At 39.1% G+C, this 19,924-nt stretch overlaps 1 protein-coding gene across 5 annotated transcripts in view; it reads right to left on the bottom strand.

The window, feature by feature from the left end:
• The window catches only part of SLC45A4 (solute carrier family 45 member 4), an 85,577-nt gene that overhangs the window by 32,736 nt on the left and 32,917 nt on the right, over window positions 1-19,924 (bottom strand). For 2 of the 5 annotated variants that reach the window (XM_023921596.2, XM_023921591.2), the window contains exon 2: window positions 3,564-4,182. In XM_023921596.2, coding sequence (XP_023777364.2) covers window positions 3,564-3,807 — 244 coding nt within the window. In that variant the 5' untranslated portion in view covers window positions 3,808-4,182. Of the gene's footprint in view, window positions 1-3,563; window positions 4,183-4,330; window positions 4,486-10,539; window positions 10,616-15,664; window positions 15,793-19,924 lie in introns of those variants that run through there. The other 3 variants (XM_023921592.2, XM_023921595.2, XM_023921594.2) reach the window with 3 other exon arrangements.

The following is a 19,924-nucleotide window of genomic DNA, read 5'->3' as shown; positions in this document are numbered from 1 at the left end:
GTGTTATTAACAGAAGTAATGTATTGTGATTTCACTGAACAAGTATCTTCAAAAAGCAGCTTCTTCAAGTTTACACCACATCAGTCTTTGGTTACTCTTCCCCTTGCTTTTATTCAAACAAAATCCTGTGCAAAATAATTTTATCATGTATCCAAATCTTCCATGAATTTATGAAAAGGGAATGATTTTAGAGACTTAATCCTTAGAAGCCAACTTTAATGATGGAAAAAAATACACTGTCATTTTTAAACAATAGCAGAGATTTTAATTCCCTCTCACAGATAAGCAGCATTAAGTACCAGATGTTTCAGAAGACAAAGGCCTCATCCTGCTCCTATGGAATTAGTAGTTGATGTGCAGGGGAATCAAACAGCAGTGTTAATACTCAAGAATAACACGAATCACTCAGTTTCTTAAAACCCTTGGACTCATGAACAAGTGACACTTAAGTTCTGAAGGTGTTGAAAGCTTTCAGGTAAAATTTCATGCTGGCTGGGAGAAACTGCTTATTGAACAGGTCTCCAAAAAGGTTAATGGAGATTTTTAGAGATTATAACTTCTGCAAGTGTCAGCTAATATAATTTCATCTAGACTCCAACTGGAATTCTCATATTTGGCATTTTTTTACATTGTTTGAATTCTCAACAAGTTCACTGCTTAATTTTGAATTCTTACGCTGCAGATACTAAGAAACCAAAGAGCAAGCTGTAATTAAAAAAAACATGTAATATATATGGCTTGTACTTGTTGCTAGGCTACTAAAGCCAGTTATGACTACAAGGCTGTTATAGATTTGTAGCTGCATTTCTGACACAGCAATGTAACATCAATTACAGCAATAAAGACAATGAAGTCAGAAATCAGGACTTCTTCTTTCAGTAGGAGTGCAGTAACCTGGGTGCATCAGCAGCTTTCCAGTTCACAGCATGTATTGAGTCAAGCAGCTTTCACTGATGCTTTCAAGTTCTCTTGTTAAGATTTCAGAACTTCAGGAATCTTAAACACAATGAGCTCAACCACCACTGAACTGGAAAGGGACCATCTGAGTGACCATTTCCTTCAGCTGATAAAATCTTGTGGGTTACAGAACAAGCAGGACAGGTTGGTCATCTGCCAAATCATAACTACCCCTCTGATCCAGGGTACTGAAACTGCAAAGAAAGTCAAATACTTGCAAGCAGAAAGTGTGTAACACCATACTAATGTGCCTAAGGTTTTCCTGGTGGCATCTGATAAGAATCTCAGATTGTTTCAGTGGCCAGAGTTTTCCCAAGTACAGAAAAGCACAAGCACACACTGTAAAGTTTAATTGTTAATAATCAACACACTCTGTGAAGAGTCATCTTTTTTTGGATACCCAAGAGGCTTCTTGTTCTTCAGTGTATTATAAGTAAAATTGGTTGAGTCACCACATTTCCCCAAGTGCAAATTCTCAAATATAGTTTCTCAAGCCAATTTAATTTCACAGAAACTGATCTTTCTTTTACCAAAACAAGAAGCAAAGGGAATATCACAGCAGTTTGACAGCTATATTGCAACCCCCTCCAGTGAGGAATAAATACAGCTCATGCTGAGGCAGACAGATGTTGAGGTTGATAAAGGTAAACAGAACCATGTAAGAGGTAATTAGCAGAGGCCAGATAAGTCACCCGTGAATAACTTAACCCTTCAGTGAATCCAATATTGTTTTCAGCCCTGCTGAGGGCACAGGAGCCAAGCAGAAAGATTTCAATTAGCTCCCAAAGCACTGACATTTGTAACTGCTACCTCCATTTCTTATCTCTGTGGCTTGGAGCATCATTGCTGCATCCCCACAGACTTTTGACATGCCTTTGTCAATTTGCAGCTTTTCTAGAAGTGGGAGCCCTCTTCTTCCCTTCCCCCAAATCCTGATGTTATTTTGATCACTGGGGTTAGGGAAGGAAGGGAAGAGATATTTCTTAATTAACTGGAGGAAACAGTTAGAAAAGCTCACAAAAGAAATGTAAACGGGTCATTAATTAAGAGGATGGTTTATTTATACTGTCTGACCTTACCCTTTGGTAAGGTAAAGTCAGCTTAGCCAGCCATACATTTTAATCATCCAAGTGCCAGCACAAACAAAGCAAACAAAAATGTCACTTACAAAACCAGGGATCTTCTCCATGAAAAGCAGGATGCAAGTTTTTGATTTTATGGTAGATAGCTACTGAATCAATGCTGCCAGTACAAGGGACTGAAGCCTCTACATCTCAACTTACCCAAAAGGCAAAACCTCAGAACAAAATATGAAAATTACAAACGTTCCTAGATGAAGCTGCATGTTTTTTATTTAGCAAGTCAGGTCGATCAGAAAAGCTCTTTTTTTAGAGCTTTCTAGAATCTGTTCTAACTATGCAAACAATAGATCCATGAAGACCATCTGATGAGCTCTGAAAATTAAAATTTTCACGAAAACATAGAGACTTAACTCATCAGCATTTTCCAAGGCACTAACTGCATTGATTATTCACTCCATTCACTCAAAATAAATCAACTAGCAATTTCATATGAAAACACATTTTTAACTGCAAGAAGACTGCATGAAAGGACTTGTACATCACATGCTCACAAGTTGAATTTAAAATGCCTTTTTCTCATGTCAAACAAACAAACCCCCCCCGTGTGTTTCATTCAAGATGCTAAGCCAGAAATTTTTAAACAACATTGTAAATAGTATTCATTGAACATTGTTATTTAGTTGGTTGAGTGCTTCTGTTTGGCCACAGCTGAGCAAGCTGTAAGGCACACCTACACAGGTAAGCCAATGCAAACATATAATATACAAATATATAGACAATTATGCAGTGCACACACATGGTTGGTTTACTCCCCACTCAGTCTGGCATTTCCATTCCGTGTCTTGCAATATTTTCTAATATATGATTGACAAGTTTCTGTATTTGATAAAGGTAGTATCAGATACTCTTAATAATGTAAACAGTTTATTTGAAACCTAATGACAATACTCACCATGAAATTTAACACTGACTACCCCTATTCTGAACCCCACCACTACCCCCATTATCATCTAAGGCTATTGGTATCATAGGTTATTCATGTGTATTCACATGCTATATATAAACTGCAGATTAATCACACAAAACAAGACTCTCTAGTGGTTAGAAATAAATGCAGTAGTTCACTGGAAAAAACAATTTATCTAATTGTTTAGATACTCTAAAGTGCTCTAAAGCATATCTCCATAAATTAAAAAAAATGCTTCACTGCAATCCTTTATAGCCTAATATTGTTTCTAATTTCTAGGACACTTACCTTGTAGTAGTGAATTTTCAAATTAAATCAGGTTACGTTTTTTACAGAGGGAAGCAATATCAGACAGATGATGAACATATGTAGAATTCCTTCCCATTTAAACATTATCATCACACATTTGAATCTGTACAACAGACACTAAGGAAAAAACTGAAATCCTTTTACCTTGTGTACCTTTAAATTGTAGATGCATCTTCCCTCTTTGCCTGGCTTCAATCAATGCAAAAATAAATAGAAAGCTTCAACTCACAGAAATGAGAGTTACTTACCAATTTGTAACAATACAGGTGTTACCAAAGCTGTCTCCATGGCATAACAAAATTCCCTGCCAAACATTACTGCACCATGCATCACCCACAGGCGTATCGGTATCCGGTCTATGGATCCTTCACTAATGGTCTCCTCCCTACTTTCATTCTCCTTGTTTTCTGGTTTCTGAAGCTGTGCCACAGGTAGATCTTGAACTTGCATAGATTCCGAGTCAGCATTCTGAGGAGCCATTTTCATTACCATAAAAAATATATATATTTGTTATATCTATATAAATAATACTACCATAACTCCACGAACAAGTTAGGGTGTCTTCTCTTTCAGCTTCTGTTCCTCAGGCAAGTAATGCTTATATTCCTCTTGTACAAACAAGTATCTTGCAACTTCTTGTATAGATATGAGACATTAAGAATGAAAAGCTATTTGGTAGGAATTTCAACATATGGCTTGCTGGTTTACTGTGAGTTAGAGTTAAAAATCCATAATTGCCATTCAGTTAATACCAGTTTCATAATTATTATTGAAGAAGTGCTGAAGTTGTTATTCGTGCTACACAGAGGTGGAAAGGCGACACAAAGAGGTGCTCCACTGTTAATCCCCATCGAGTGGCTGATTAATCTGCAACAAAAAGCAAGCATTTAAAAATTTCAATAGGATTTTTCAGGATATTGTGTTCCCCCCCCTTAACCATATAACCTATTTCCTGCTTCATGCTTTCCATTGTCCTTGCCTAGTGTAGGGTCCTTTATTCCACATTCCCTCCTACCTCTGCACTTTCCATTGAAAAGCAGTTGTGCCTTGTATTTAAATGACGCTTTACTGTATTCCAGTTCCTCTGGTTTGTGGTCCTACACAAAGCCACAGAATAATGTCAGGGTACTTGTCCAAGATCCTCTGAACACTGAGCACAACACCAAAATTCTGGGAAATTTAAAGCAGGTTGCATTTCAGAAACAGCATAGGATATTCCAGTTCTATGCCAGGAAGATGATTCATCAATTACCATGGTCACACGGACATCTCCATTTAGACTTTTGGAAACTGCAAGTTACTTTGCAGTAACTATCACACCATTTTATAGTGAAGATATTTCTCAAGGAAGCATGAGCAAAATAAACCATGATGAATATAACTAAGGATTGATATTTAAATATTTAAACTTTAATGAAGATATACACAGCATATGAATTCATCCTCTTTCTGCACACAAGACCGGAGCATCTACTCCCACATCCTGTGAGGCTGCTGAAAGTTGTGAAAGCAGAATGGTAGAATATCTTCCACATTAAAATTATTAAAATATATTCTAACCAGGTAAGACAAGCTTCTTCTGTACCTTCCCCTTCTTATGCCATAGACAAAATTTAAGCAGATGTACAAATACCTGCACCATGCCCATCAAAATGTATTTAAGCACTTAGGAGATGAAAACAAAGCATCTTATAAAAAGTCATATTACATAAACTTTGTATTAGAAGGATCCATATTTATATCTCTGCACACAGGGTGACTGAGCTGTGATCCCAGGACAAAACCCCTCAAGGATATGGTTCCATGAAAAGCTGGTTTTGGCAGCAAAGCTGGCCTCAGTAGAAGTCCTCACACTGCAATCCCCTGTCTCTTCAGCTGTGGCAACAAAAACTCTCTGTGGGCTTGAGCACACACCAGAACATTAAGTGGTGAGCCTAAAACTGAGTCTTTGGAAACAGATGCCATGTTTGGTGTTTAAAGCACATCACAAGAGCAGCTCTGTTTCAGTGTGACCTGAGACACTGTTCTACTAAAAGTGCATCATGAGAACACCATCGTGAGCACTCCCTCCTGCTGACGCCCTCTTTTGAGCTGTTTATTGCACATATTTTGTTCTTCCCTTCAAAAGGATCTTTTTTGGTCCACTTCTTCTTACAGGCTCCCCAGTATTACTGGAATTTTCACATTTAATCACCTCAAAAACAAGCTAATACTAAAATTTTATTTTGAGCTGGACAAACCTTTAAATTCCATGAGAAAGTTAAAATAGCTTACTGAACTAGTTCTATAAACCAAGTTTTAAGTTCAAGCTTTTTTCCATAAGCATTAAATAGCTCAGAACAAAAAGGACTTGGAAAGCATTTCTCTACCCACTCAGAATTAACAGAAATTAAGATGTAAGTAGTTTATCATAAATGTAAAGTACCCTGTATATTAAAAAAAACATTATCTACCTTACATAACACAAGTTCTGATTGAGTAAAACCTACAAAATACATGTTCAAGAGTAGGAGCAATTATTTTAATTACAGACTAGTCATAAAATGTTTCACTGCTGGAAGACTCAGGCATCATGACATTCAGTAGAATTTGAAAGTATACATGTAAGCTCTTAATATCCAAAAATCAGCAGAACATGTATGTTGTATTACAGACTAAGGGTCTGTATGGATTACTCTCCTGCACAATCCGGCTTTAAAGTCTCTACTGTTTTCTCATGCCTGATTTCCCCTCCTGTGAAGGATTTAATTCCCTTTCCCTAAATACCTCCTCCCATATGCAGTTCCAGGGTGAGATACTGAGAGGAAGGCAGTTCACTCCAGAATATTCTGTGATGCACTGAGGCAGCTTGCACATGGCAAGGAGGATGACACCAAGCCAGGAGCATTTGTCCTGGGAAAGGATAAAGAGGAAGGACAAAAGAGGATATCTGAGATTTAGCCCATTTGAGCAAGGCTCTTAAGGGGATGACTGAAAAAGTTATTTCTGAAGTGGAAGATGACGGGGAGTGATCAGATAATTTAAGAGCCAGGAATAATGGGTGGTAGATGGAGGTAGACTTTGAAGCTGTAATTGACACAGATAAGAACAGCATATTTTAAACATGCCAAAAAAGCAGTTACAGTGTTCAAGTGCAATAGGAGGAGGCACAATGGACAGGTTTTATCTAAAAGAACAGAGAATTACTGTTCCATTATGTCAATTTTGTGGTAAGCATAACACTAGACTTCCTGCAGCACTTTCATCTGACTCCAAGTGCACATCTAATACAAGAGCCAGAGAATAACAAGAGCCTCTCAGAAAGGTCTTCATTTCTTTCCTAAGCCCTGCTCAGTTGTGTTCATACTCATTTTAGACTGATATATATTTTGTTACTGCTTTTTCCAAGTTCATTTTGAATTTGGCAAGTTTGAATAGTAGCATTCTTTCTTCTCGAAGAGGGAGACAAATTCATTTACCTGATGGAATATAAATATAACGGAGGCTTTTATGCAGCAAAGAACTCCAAAGTAAACGGCACCTGAAGAGAAGTTGGATTAAAATACCAATGCAGAATTCTCTGATGTCTACATCCAGCACTAATTGTTTTTCCTGGCTAGTTTTCAAGGGCATTTTCATAACTAACAACAAATAAAGCAGTAGAATGAAGAATTTCATCCATGGGAGGAGATTCCTGTTGGGCATTGTACACAGGTTGGGTTTAATACACAGAAATATTTCTGATCTTGACGAGTGTTTATGGGAGGAGGGGATTGATGACACCGGCTCTTTGTCAACTCAATTGCCTGTTTTACTCTGACCTTTGGCCATGTTTTAACAATGACAAAAACCTATAAAGCAATAGTTAATATTCCAACAAAACAGGTGAGTAATGTGTTTCAAAACCTAATCTGTAAGCAAAATTTTATAAAGCTTCTCAAACTGTTTGTAATCTCATCTGTTATACTTTTACTACCTACCTTCCACTGAGGCACAATATGACTGTGGCAAACACTAAACATGCTACAGGACAGGTCAATAATCCTGAGGCTCAAATAGGTACTGTTCACAGACAGAGCCTGTGAACCATCAAAGAACCAAAGGAAAATCACTGCCTTTCCTCAGGGTTTGCCAAAGAAGAGGAAGTGTTATATAGGTCATATCTGTAGCCCACAAAATTCCATGGTTTTCTTTTCCCTAGGGAGCACTGTAATGGTTAGGATGCACAAAGAGCTCATGCTACACAATTATACAACATGATGCCTCGGGCAAATGACTTCTATACACATCTCAGTGTGTTTTTAAGTTCAGGACTTGGGGCTTTGACAAGGAGTGTTCCTGCATTTGTGATGCCACCATCTGGAGGTCAGCAGACTGGAAGTACACTCATCAATACCAAAATAAAATTAGGTTAACAGTGATCCTGCCCAAATCTTTTAAGACTGAACTATTTTTGATGCATGTTTCCAGCTCTCTCTTGCTAACAAGGAATTGGAATGCACTGTTTGACAAGTAACTAGAATTTCTGAAGCAGTGCCAAAGCATATGACTGTAAGCTGGGGAGTACACAGCACGTTTCAGGTAATCACAGCCGTATTTTTTTGAGCTGTAATACAGTTTAGCAAGTAGAAAACAGTTAAATGGTCCCAACTGGATACCATGAGAAGATTTCAAATCTTTTGGAAGGTTTTCTTCCTGTAAAGTCATTGGGCATTCCCTCAAGTCATTTACTGGTGTAAGAAACACCCTCAGAAGAGTTGGCATGCACTAATTATAAAAATCCAAGACAATGAGGAAAAAAAAGCACAGCCTATGAAAAACTGGAATGAGCAAACTGACATTGATGGAAACACTTCTGTCCAAGAACTACTGAATATCTAAGGAAAAAAGAAGAGGATTGAACAGATACAAAGTACCCCTTTATCTCATCCTCTTCTTTGAAGTTTATTACATTAACTTCCAGCCATTTATGTAGTTACCTCCTGTCTTCAAGATCTGCTTCTGCTATTATCATGACTCTCTTCTACATGCAAAGATACAGACTGACAAAAGTTGTCTCAGATAATGAATAGCTGCATTCCATTTTGCTGACAGGAATTATTTTCTAATGATGTAGGAAATAATCTAACTCAAAGATTCTACAGTTTCAATGAATTTTACTTTCTTGATGAGGAAAGGAAGGATGAAGAGACACCTTGAGCCATCATTGCATACAATGACTTGTCATTGTTTACCACTACCTTGACAAGGGAAAATAGCTAAGAATCAATTAATCAGTTATTAAGGAATTTAAAGTGGCTTTAATAATTCTGGTTGCAGTTGTTATCATTACATTAGGACCTGTCAGTAATCCATTCTGCTCAACACATCAAAAAGCCCCAAACAACAACAAATAAACCCAAGTAAGTGCATTTCTTCATTAAATATTCAAATGTTTACTTAGGGAAAAAAGTGTAAGATTGCAGAAGCTGCCAGGAGAAGATTTTCAGTGCTGCCAGAGCCTTAAAACTTACCTCCCTCCAAGCTTCAATGAGCACATCCCACAGATACCCATGCTAGCAACCACACTATTTCACCTGTGAATCATGTCAGGCTGACAAGCCTGTAAGTGCCCAATCATTCCATTTATTTGTCAAATACTTTTCTGCCAAGTTGGTTATGCTCAGGTTTTCAAGAAACCTGGCCATATCTTGAAGAGTTATCTAGACTGATTTAAGTTTAGCTATAATATTAGCATTAGAAAGAAAGGTATTCTGAGTTTATCTGTCTTTTCCTCAGGCTAAATAAATGTTTGGCTCTGAGTGCTTCTGCTGCCTTGTTGAAGACAAACACCACTTATTATTTCTTCCACACTTCAATGCAAAGTGGACAATGGGTTCTGCTTCAGCATCTGACTGGCTTGTGAAAGGATACATCATTTAGGCTTGTGTCTTCTCAAGAGTAAAATGGCTTTTGTCCAAGCACAATTGCTGATGTTTTGAGTTCAAACGCTATGTGCTCTACCACACCAACAGACAAAGATAATGCTGCTGTAAAAGAGCAGTTCTTAAAGACAAGGCTGACCTTCAATCCCTCTGCAAGTGCAGATACACCACCTTACAAAGCCTTGTCCTTTCTCAAAATACATTAAAAATTACTCTGTAAAATCAGGCAACAGATTTTGTAAAGAAATATCACATAAAATACATTACCAGCAGCTTATTCCACTGCTTACACTCTAGGCTTCTAAATCACTTTAAGCTGTACTTCCTCTAAGAGCACCAGTCTGTTCTTCCTTTTCTTTGCCCCTGGTTCCTTACTCCCACTGCTTCCTGTGCAGCCACACCAGCAGCACAACGGCGAACCAGACGCTGTAACTGATCCAGGCTGAAAACTAAGCTGACAAAAACATGTCCAAGGAGGTAAAATCCTTTATAAAACCTGGCTGGCTACAGGGATCCATACCATTGTAACAGGGAGTGCACAGGAGCGGCTGAAGCGCCCCTTTGGGCAGCAATACCCAAAGCCAGTGTGAAATTGCAGCTCACAGAGGAAAGGAGCTGTCAGTGGGTCCCTGTGGCTACAAGATCAAAAAACAAACTCATCTGCCCAGTTCCAGACACCTGCTGTGCAGAAGGATCCCCATGCATGCTGGGAGAACTCTCATGTATTCTCCGTGTACTTGCCAGATGCAAGGCAGAACACCACTTGCTTGGCCAACAGGCAGCTATTTTCTTCGTGGCAGTTTTGTGGCTCTGTTGCTAATAATTAGCAGCTGTTTATAGTAACAGAACTGGCCACAAGGGATGTTTTTTTTGGCCCATGTCAATACTCAAGTGTTCAGTCACTGCACTAGGAAGAAAAGCATCTAGAACACATACCTGGAGATTTTGGCCCAGCTAGATAAATGTGCTCAACTACCCTACTCGAAGTTCAGAGGATGGGCTGTATCCTTCTGTGATCTGATGAAGTTGCTCCATCACAAAGGTGTAGACAAACCCGATGACTTTCTATATAGGTGAGTCATAAGGCTTTTGGTTCAAAAGGGCAGCAATTATAGGCACACAGTTGTTTAAGACTGTGTGCCATTAAGACTTCTGACAGCTAAATGCAAACATAGAAAGCTCTTTAGCTACTACTTTCTAAAAACAGAACTGCATTAACCCTATCTGAGGGGGAAGGCTACACTTGTTCAGGAATAATTTTTTAAAAAATCAATTATATCATATATTAATTAACAACGTTCCCATACATGAACTATGTTACCTCTAGATCCTGGAAGTCAACCTCTCCTTTTAGAACAGTCTTATATTGCACTGGCCTGTTGTGAATCACTAAAGCCCTGCCAAAGGAAAAAGGTTAAGGCTAACTGGGTGCAATAAAGAACTACATTTGACATGTCCTAACATCTAATTCATCATTTAGGTAATCAAAGGCATTGAAACACAACAGCATAAACCAGCTGCTTCTACAAGGACATCGTGCCCAAACAACCCTATGACTAACACTGACTGCAGGTCAGATTCTTAGCAAGTTCATATTGAAACCTGAGATTTGGGGAAAAAAAAAAAAAAAAAAAAAGGAGGAGAAAAGAGCCACTGGAAACAGCACAGTGCTTTTGCATCATGACCTACTTTTGAAACTACCACACAATTTAGGCCACAGAAGCAAGGTCTGGGCAGGGGTAAGTCATTCTGCAGCACGTTGTGAATTAAAACAATATGCAGCAATCCACCTCACACGGAGAAACAGCATTTTCTCCACTTCTTCCAACACAAACTTTTGCCTGCCTTCAGGACTCTTCACACACTGTCAGTTGATGCCTTTTACCACCTCAGACTTGCTGCTTAAGCCAAAACATGATGGTTCAAATAAAAATTTGTCTAAGAGAAGCAGATGATGCTGGCAGCTTTTCTACTCTTAACGCTGAACATCTGACGTCCTCTACTCCCCCAACAAATAAATACCCAAACCACAATCCAAAACATAAAAGGAAGGGTGTAAACAGCTTGATTTTGGAAGGGTTAAGAAGATTTGTTGCACCCTTTCCTTGGTATGTATACAAAATTCCAGAAATTATTAAAGCCTGACATCCAGAGACTTACAAACTCCAGCCCTGCCTAAGTTAAATCTTCCATAAGGTTTTCTGCTTCCTTTTTTCCATAAAGCATGGCCTTGACTAGAACCCCCTTGGCTTTCTTGGGACCCTCTTTCCACCCCCACACAACCTTACTTGGAAAATGACCAAGAGTAAGATATTTGCTCCTGCTGGAAGATGTGGTGATGCAGTCACAGATGGCAATCTGGGCATGACAAACTCTCCTGATGGGAGTTTTCCTGCCTGGACACATGAGGAAGAATAGAAAGCTCAAGAGGCAAGGTGGAGAGGTGGAATTGCTTGTGACATCAGGGAGAACAGCTTTGTAAGACAGCACTATTTTGTCATTCTTTGTATTTGGGGGGCCAACATAATTTCTCCATTCATTACTGGAAAAAATATATAGGAAATTAGGGGTCTTTATGCAATTACTGAAACAATTCTGGGAAGCCATCTTTTTAAGAGGGATCCAGAATTTAATATGAGACAGACTTTATTCAGTGGATTGGATATTATACTGCTCCCTAAAGGCACAGCCTGTTACTAATATTAGATCAGATTACATTGTTAAATCACAGCTGCTGCTGTTTTTAGTAGGAAATACTTCATTTTGTTCAACTGGAGAGGTGGCATTATCTGATTTAACTAGTATTTTGATTTATTGATAGGTAAAAAAGTCATATATACTCACATTATCTTCATGTTGATTAATACAGATACATTAAACAAGTAAACAGCTAAGGGAGTATGTGCATAAATAGCAGTAGAGAAGCCTTCAGAGCTAATGGAAAACATAACAGCTGGGATGAGGGATGCTGGGAAGAAAACAGGCACTAAGAAGCAGTTTCACAGCACAGCAAAGACATAGGCATGCCTTATTTGTGATGGCTGCATCTCCAATTAGCAGGTTCTACACCCAAAATGATGTAAAGGGCAACAATGCAAGCACTAACAGCTTTCAAAACCAAAAACGAACAACTAAGTCACCACAAAAGCACAAAACTTAAGCCCTCATGGGGACAGAGATCACTCAGGCCAATGTGCAAATATGGTGTTACAGGCTAACACTGCTGCAAGCAATGACTTTCACTATGAAAATTCACTGATTCGGTCAGATAGGCACAAACTTGAGTCTAGCCTGAGCTAAAACTATGGTCCAGCTTGGAATATCCTATTAAAAAATCCTCAAGTTTTTAAGCCATGTTGACCCTGAATGTTATCTCCCGTCAGAATTGAATGGATTCGTACCCTCTGTCCCTATGAAGTAGAGCAGAGGAAAACAAAATTAAGGCTAACATCAGCAAATGTCTTAATACATAACCAAGTGGATTAACTGTACCAATCCCACCTTCTTGCAGAAGGAAGGGCAATGTCTAGGGCTGGTGGTGCAAAAAATAATCCTATTAGGACACTGTTGCCAGTAGCATTTATTTTTTGCAAGTTCTTTCATCAAGGCTGTCCTCCCGAATGCAGTTGGGAAAATGGAACACACCAGAGCAACCTTTGCTGATTCTCCAGAATAAGAAATAGTTCCTGTAATAGGTTTAGACTAGAGTTTTGCATAAATATTCATCCATAAAAATAGTCAAGCCAGGACCGATTACTTAGTCTGTATCTGCAAAGTTAGACATCCATTGCAGATGCTACTGGGAAAAGCACATTATTTTCACGTACTGGCATTTAAACTAATCACATTCACTGCCTGAAAATTCGCAGGCTGGTTTCTTCAGGCTGCAAATACTTAAGAAACCCAAATACTGCCAGAATATGTATTAGACAATTACAGAAGCTATTCAATAGATCAAGACAAAAAGAAGAACACAGCATAGATCTTCATAAGCCGACTTCCTCTAGCATATCATTAATGTCTGCACAGTCTAATTCATTGGAATTATCTTCAATTACCAGTCCCTAAACGCATTACCATCATTCGAACTCAGAAAACTCTGTCAAAGGAAGCTTTTGAAAATATCCCTCAAATTTTGTTCACCCTCCAACAAAGACAGAGAAGTCAAGTTTTGACCGGATTTTACTAACTCTAAGGAAATAATTAGTCCCTCAGAGAAAAAAACCAAACATCTCAGAAGAGGGTTTCTCACATTTCAGATTCTCCAAAGGGTTTGTAAACAAGTACATATAACTAACTGGTTATATCATCTTGCACTAAGTGTTCTCATTTTGCCTTGTTTGAGTGGACTCAGAGATCAAAGGGGAACCTCATCACTGTGATTGCTTGGTAATAAACCAGCATTTACAGCCTAACCTGCAGTTTGAGCCCACACCGACTCAGCACGATTGCTGGAAATTGTCTCCTGTCAGCACAATAAAGAGAGATTCCTTCCCTTCCCCACATAAGCTTTGCCGAGCTTCCCTCCATCTGAGCCAAGGAAAATACTCTAACATCCCCTGATGAAGTATTAAATGGATCTCATCACTTCAGTACTGAAAGAAAGGAATAAAAGGTGTTTAGAGATAACATTTATTTCTTACTTACTTCCTGGCACCAAAAGAATACCACCTCCTCCTAAATTCGCGCTGCAAAGGGTGTGGTGAAAGAGCTGCCTTCCACCCCTCTGGCCCCACACCTGCGATGCATTGGATTCCTTCCAGTCGAGGAAACTGCAGGTTTAGGGTGCAGCACCTTCGGTAAACATCTCCAGCGCCTCCCTTTAGCAGCACAACTAATTGCAAACACGTTGAGAAAGCACACTCCATAAAAAGTATTGCTGGAGCACTTGAGCAGATCCCTGCTCCAGTTTTTTAGGCTGTCCCAAATACCAGCATGACAGACGTGTTTATGTACACTGCCATGAAGTAGAGCTATTTGATTTAGTTTCTCAATTATTTAAATAAACATTTGAACTGACCTAGCAGTGATGCACAGCCTATATATTTTAAGTAGGGTGTAAGATAAACAAAATTAAGAATTCCCTCTTAACCCAAATAATTATTAAACCTTAAGGAAATCAGAGAATTACTTTTTGGTCAATAATATGGATAAATCAGCACTTAAAAGAGTTGTATCACTGCATTGATTTCAAGACTTTATTTACAGGATTTAGGATCAATACAGTAAGAATTTACACAACCAGTACTTTTAACAAAGTAGGGAACCCACACCACGTAAGAGTTACACCTTATAGGAGACAGAAATATAGGTAACAAACAGACAATATTTTGGCCAAGTTACAAACCATCCATTTTAGTGCAAATAATACACTTTAGTCAGCTGGTTTATAAGCAGCCCCATAGAAAGCTGATGGCCACATTTAAGAGCAGCTTTGTCAGGACACTTTGAATTTGGACGATGAACAAATGCTATTTTAGAATGTGTTTTGCCAAGCTCTAACCCTGTTAGAACTGCCAGGATAAGATATTTACTGACATGTACACTAAAATAATAAGAGGTTACAAGTGCTTGGCAGTTGGACTTGATACCGAAGACCAGCTAGCAGGGCAATATTTAGAGGACATAAACCTCTTCCATTTGTGACTCTGGAGGACTACAAAATACTTGGCAAAGGCCTGCCAGAATTTGGCATTTTTACCTAATTTGGGAATAACTGTCAGCTGTTCTTCTCTTAGAGGATGCACAAGCTCCAGCATCCCATGCCACTTCAACAACAGAAATCTGGACCACTCTGGGGTGAGACCTGCAGCACTCCTGCACCAGAGAAGTGTTTGTACCCTGCTGTCACATCAGTGCAATCACTACAGGAGTTCCTGAAGGTGAAAATATTTGAAAGCAAACCCATCTCCCAGTCTAGGTTTAGCCCTATCCAGTCAGATAATTCAGTCATGCTCTGTCAGTCCTGTCAACTTTTCCTGTATGCTTCCTGCAAAACACACAGCTGCCATCCTCCCAAGGGAAACTGAACATATAACCCAAGGGACAAAGCCGCACTGTGAGATGAGGGCTGATCTCATCCATGGAATCTAAGCATCATCAGATCACCCAGATCATGGGTCTTGCACCTCTCTAAGTCCCCACAGAGACAAGTTTCTAAGGCAGAGTGGTTAAGAGGAATCTATGGTTTCAGCAGCTGCACTATAACTATTTGTTACAAGGCAGCTGGGACTACCACGAGCAGGTTGTGAAGGCAGTAGAAATGCTAATGTACATTTAAATACCTTGAAAGTTGGTTGCCCTTAGGAGCTATTATTCCCACCTCCCACCAAAAAAATCCGAACCCAACACATGTTAAACAAGAAGCAAATGCTGTTTGAAAGGCACCTAGTCTCCCAAAAACATTTTATTTTGGAGGTTACTATCAGATAACATAGATGGATTACCTAAAATATCCTCAATGAATTATCTTTCACATGCTAAAGCAGCTTTTCTTGAAAATCCATAAGAACAAAACATGGTTGCAGTGGTCCACAGGACTAGGCAGGCTTCTTCTAGGGAGGGGAGAGTTTCCCTGCATTAAAAAGGTATTTAAAATCAACAAACCATAGCCAAAGTTAATTTAGCTGTAAGAGTCAAAGTGATTGCACTAGAGTCATTCTATAGATACAGGACTGCTGACATAAAGAACAGGGCAGTGAGATGTTCAGCCTATACAAACACGATTGATTGTTTAGAAAACAAAGCTAATCTAGTGGTTGTTTCTTTATGCAAGGCTAATTGCATACCAGCTAGAGTGCCTTTCCAGATCATTCGCAGAGGCAGAATGAATTTGTGGTCAGATAATATCACAGGTATTTCTCTAAGTAGGCAGAGCTTCTTTAATTTGTGCAGGCACTGAAAGCAGAATATGTGAAGAGCAAAACAATGAAGGAAACACCAGAACCGAAGTGCACCAAGTAGCTTGATACTGAAGCGTAACAGCTGAGCTGGCAGGTTATCCTACTGGACATCTAATATCCTCAGAAAGCGATAGGATCCTCTCTGCAAAGTGTACTCAGACAACAAGCAATCTCTTTTGCTCATTCTATTATCCTGGATAGATGCTGAAATCTCAAGCCAATGGGGAAATACAGAGAAAGAAGTAGTAACCTGAATACCTGACAAGATAAATTTGGCTTTGTGCCTTTATTGTTTTAAAGAGACACCAAAATACACGTGCAGTTAGTGTAAGCTATCTTCAGAGGAAGGAATATAAAAGGGACTCCACAGACTGAGTAGGAGAAAGTAACAGCTACAGCTTCAATTCAGGACTGAGTAGCTCCTTAAAATTTTAAAAGGCACACCAACTACAGCTTGGAGAGTAACAAGTGAAATTTGGTGGGTGCTGATTTGAAGGGTAAACAGGAACAGCAACATCTTCCTCAGATAAATGTTTAGAATTAGTCTAGCAGGCACCTAACATTAAAGGAGCTCTCAGCTCAGGGGCTGTAGGGCTATTCACAGAACAGAGGAAGAACTCACCAAACTGTGAGCTGATCAGTGAATGCTGCCTTCAGTGCTCTGAGGCTACTTGCTTATGCATCTCAACAGATTGACAGGAGCATTCTCTAAACTTGAGTAATAGCATCTAGCAAGAGTGTGGGCTTCATGAAGAGTTAAATTAAATAGCTCTCATTCATCTTCTGTCATCCACACACCTTTATTAAAGGGCTTAAAATTTGTGGTTGCATCACTGACTTTTCCACATCTTGCTCCTTTCACATTCAGTCTGGATTCATCTCTGGTGCTCTGCTCAGATGGCAGAGGAAATACCAGACTGAGAGTTTTAGACTCTACTCTTTTCTGTGGTTCAATCATCTTTAGGGTTTGGCAGCAGCTGTTGGGAACAGGCACACCACAAGATAGGGACTCAGCTCTGTAAGCTCTCAGAGCTTTCTGTTCTCTGATCCTAAAAGTATAATGGATGCAGAGTCTTCTTACTGCTCCTCTGGAAAGCTGAGCCTGACATCAGAGTATTCCAGATGTTACACTTCCAGCTGCCTGATCTGTCAACTCCTAATCAACTTGCAGCTTATTATTGCAAGATTCTACTTGCAATAATATATTAAATGTCTCCATTTTCAAAACTGTCTTGATGTTTATCTTCCAGGAGATGGCAACTGCCCACAGCAGCATCCCAAGCAAGGAGTATCACTAACAACAGAGGTTAGACAAAGGATGATGGGAGCACACATACACCTGGCTGAAGCTGTTTGGTGTTTCTGACTAGATAAATTTCAAAGGGATGTTCTCTTTCTGTGCTGCAGAAGAAATCACAGGCTTGCATCTCTGGGGGGAAATGGGGGAGACCAGGAGGATAGTCGTAATTTCTAGCAGGGGGTGAGTTAAAATTACAAAAACTAAAGTCAGGTACTTGAACGAATACTGCATGTTACCTAATCTCAAATTGTCTTCAGACTTTCTTTAAACAACTGCTCTACTTTTAACTGAACAGTTTCTCTTATCAGTTTATTCTGGTACAAGATAGTGGCTTGGCTTCCACCCCAGTTCCCATGAAGACAGTTAACACTTACAGATTCCTTTCTCTAACATCACAACCAGCTAAATCCATTTATCACATGTGGAGTTGATAAGGGATAGACATTCATTCCTGAATTATTTTGCTGTCTCATTGTCTGCAAGGCTTTTATAAGTAACAGTTTGTTGAAATTAACAGACTTGTCATTCAGCTTTACCACCTACTTGGCCAAGTCCTTGAAAAGCAGACAAAAAGTTGTTACCTCCATATAGTGATGTATATAGTTCTAAGTATTTGAAGTGCTACAACTGCTTGAAGTATACAGCTGTTAAGAGCAGGCAAACCAAAATACAAAGTGAATGAGGCTTTGAGCAACTGGTGGTTATCCTGGTGACACTGTGGTGACATTAACTTTGCCTAGAATTTCTAAAAGCCTTGTGTAAGCACTTTGGTATATTGGATGGCTTGTTATAGGCCACTGGTTCCAGGAAGAGATTTTAGAATTGATTCTAGACAAGTAGAATTGCCTGAATTTGGTCACTCAGGAAATCTTCCAGGGAAAATCCTACTCTGAAACACTTGAAGATTTTAATAAATTAGCAGTCACATAGGATTTCACAAGTCTTATTAATAAGCAGTAGGATGTGCCATGCATCCCTGAATATATTCAGGCTCTGTCAAACTTTGATGAAGCCATCATTGAAGTGGGTGGGACACACAGAGGACATTACAACAGCTTCCACAGATTTTGCTGTGAAGACTAGCTGACTCCAAAACAGTATTCCCAAGTAGGGTTTCAGGAGCTTTCCAGTGTTGGTCCAGAAGAATTATCAGCCCATGCACTTTTTAGAGCAGGTTTACTGGACAGGGATCTCTCTGTAAGGATCCCTTCAAAAGCACAGTGTGAAATAAAACCAAAAATGGAACAAATATTTATTCAAACACTGCTCCTGATACTGGTTTAGAGAAGGGATTGCACATTTTTCAGGAAGACCTGTGGATTCCAGCAGAGAAGCATAACCCAAATCAATAGATCATGTTGAAAGGAGATATTCTTTTGTCCTTTTGTCACTTTTGTCCTAATGTTCTTTTAGAGGTGAGGATCACCTCATATGACAAATGATTCCTCATCAAGCATAACAACATTTAAGCCAAACACTTCAATGAGCAAAGCACACTGTACATCAGATTGAGCCAAGCAGAAAAAACAGGGAGAGGAAATAATCAAAAGGAGAGGAACCAGAAGATATGACTACAAAGTCTGAAGGGCATGAGATTATTTCTAAACAAAGCCTTGACAGAGGGTTTTAAATGTAGAAGCTGTAGAAAGAACAACGTGACGTGATGTCTCCATCATAAAGGTAATGATTGGTCCAAGTTTTAACAGAATTAGAGAATATTTTCTAGATGTGATGAGTAACAGAAATGCTATTATTCATCATGGAGAGGACAAACCAGCAGGTTCAGTCCTTCCTTGCCCCACTCATGGATCAACTTCATGGCTCTACAAGCTGATGTTGCTCCCTGCCATTCTTTCATCTTCACTTGTGAGCACACACAATTTCCCATCTCCCAGAGCCCACAAAAGCACAGACATTTGCATGTGATGCATGTGTAGGTGTGAGTCTTCAGCAGTAACACAGGAAGCTGAGGAAGAAAACTATTCATTTCTTGTAGCTTGTGAACAAGAAAGTAAATCTAGTATTTGACTAACAAAATCTTAAAGTTAATGCAAGTCACTGGTCAGCACAGAGGTATTTGACATTTTATACTTTAGTCACCTCTAAGAGTGAGGAAGCCCTTAGGGTGATAAATTTCATGGTTACTGAACTTTATTTTAATGAAATGCATGGCTTGCCCTTCCAGGCTGTATTTTATTTTGGCAGCTTTGCTGGGAACATTGTGCTTAGTCATTTTACTTTTTCAATTACAGGACCAGCATATGCAGTAAACTAATGTTTTTATCATTTGAACAATCACCTGCCAGATTTTCAGGAGAAATAAGATTTGATTAAATCAATCAGCAGTTAACCATAACATATCCTTAACTGTTTTAGGTTTTAAGAGCCTAAAAAGATTTGAAGTAATTTAATGTTGCTTTGTACAGCAGTCAAGATTTAACAGGTAAAACAGGGACACCACATCCCTGTTATCTCATTTAAGTGAAAGCCATTTATCATCCTGT

The sequence above is a fragment of the Cyanistes caeruleus genome, chromosome 1 (assembly GCF_971803275.1).
Source record: "Cyanistes caeruleus chromosome 1, bCyaCae1.hap1.1, whole genome shotgun sequence".
Taxonomy (NCBI): domain Eukaryota; kingdom Metazoa; phylum Chordata; class Aves; order Passeriformes; family Paridae; genus Cyanistes; species Cyanistes caeruleus.
Note: the sequence above shows the minus strand (reverse complement) of the source record. Positions and strands in the feature narration are given on the sequence as shown.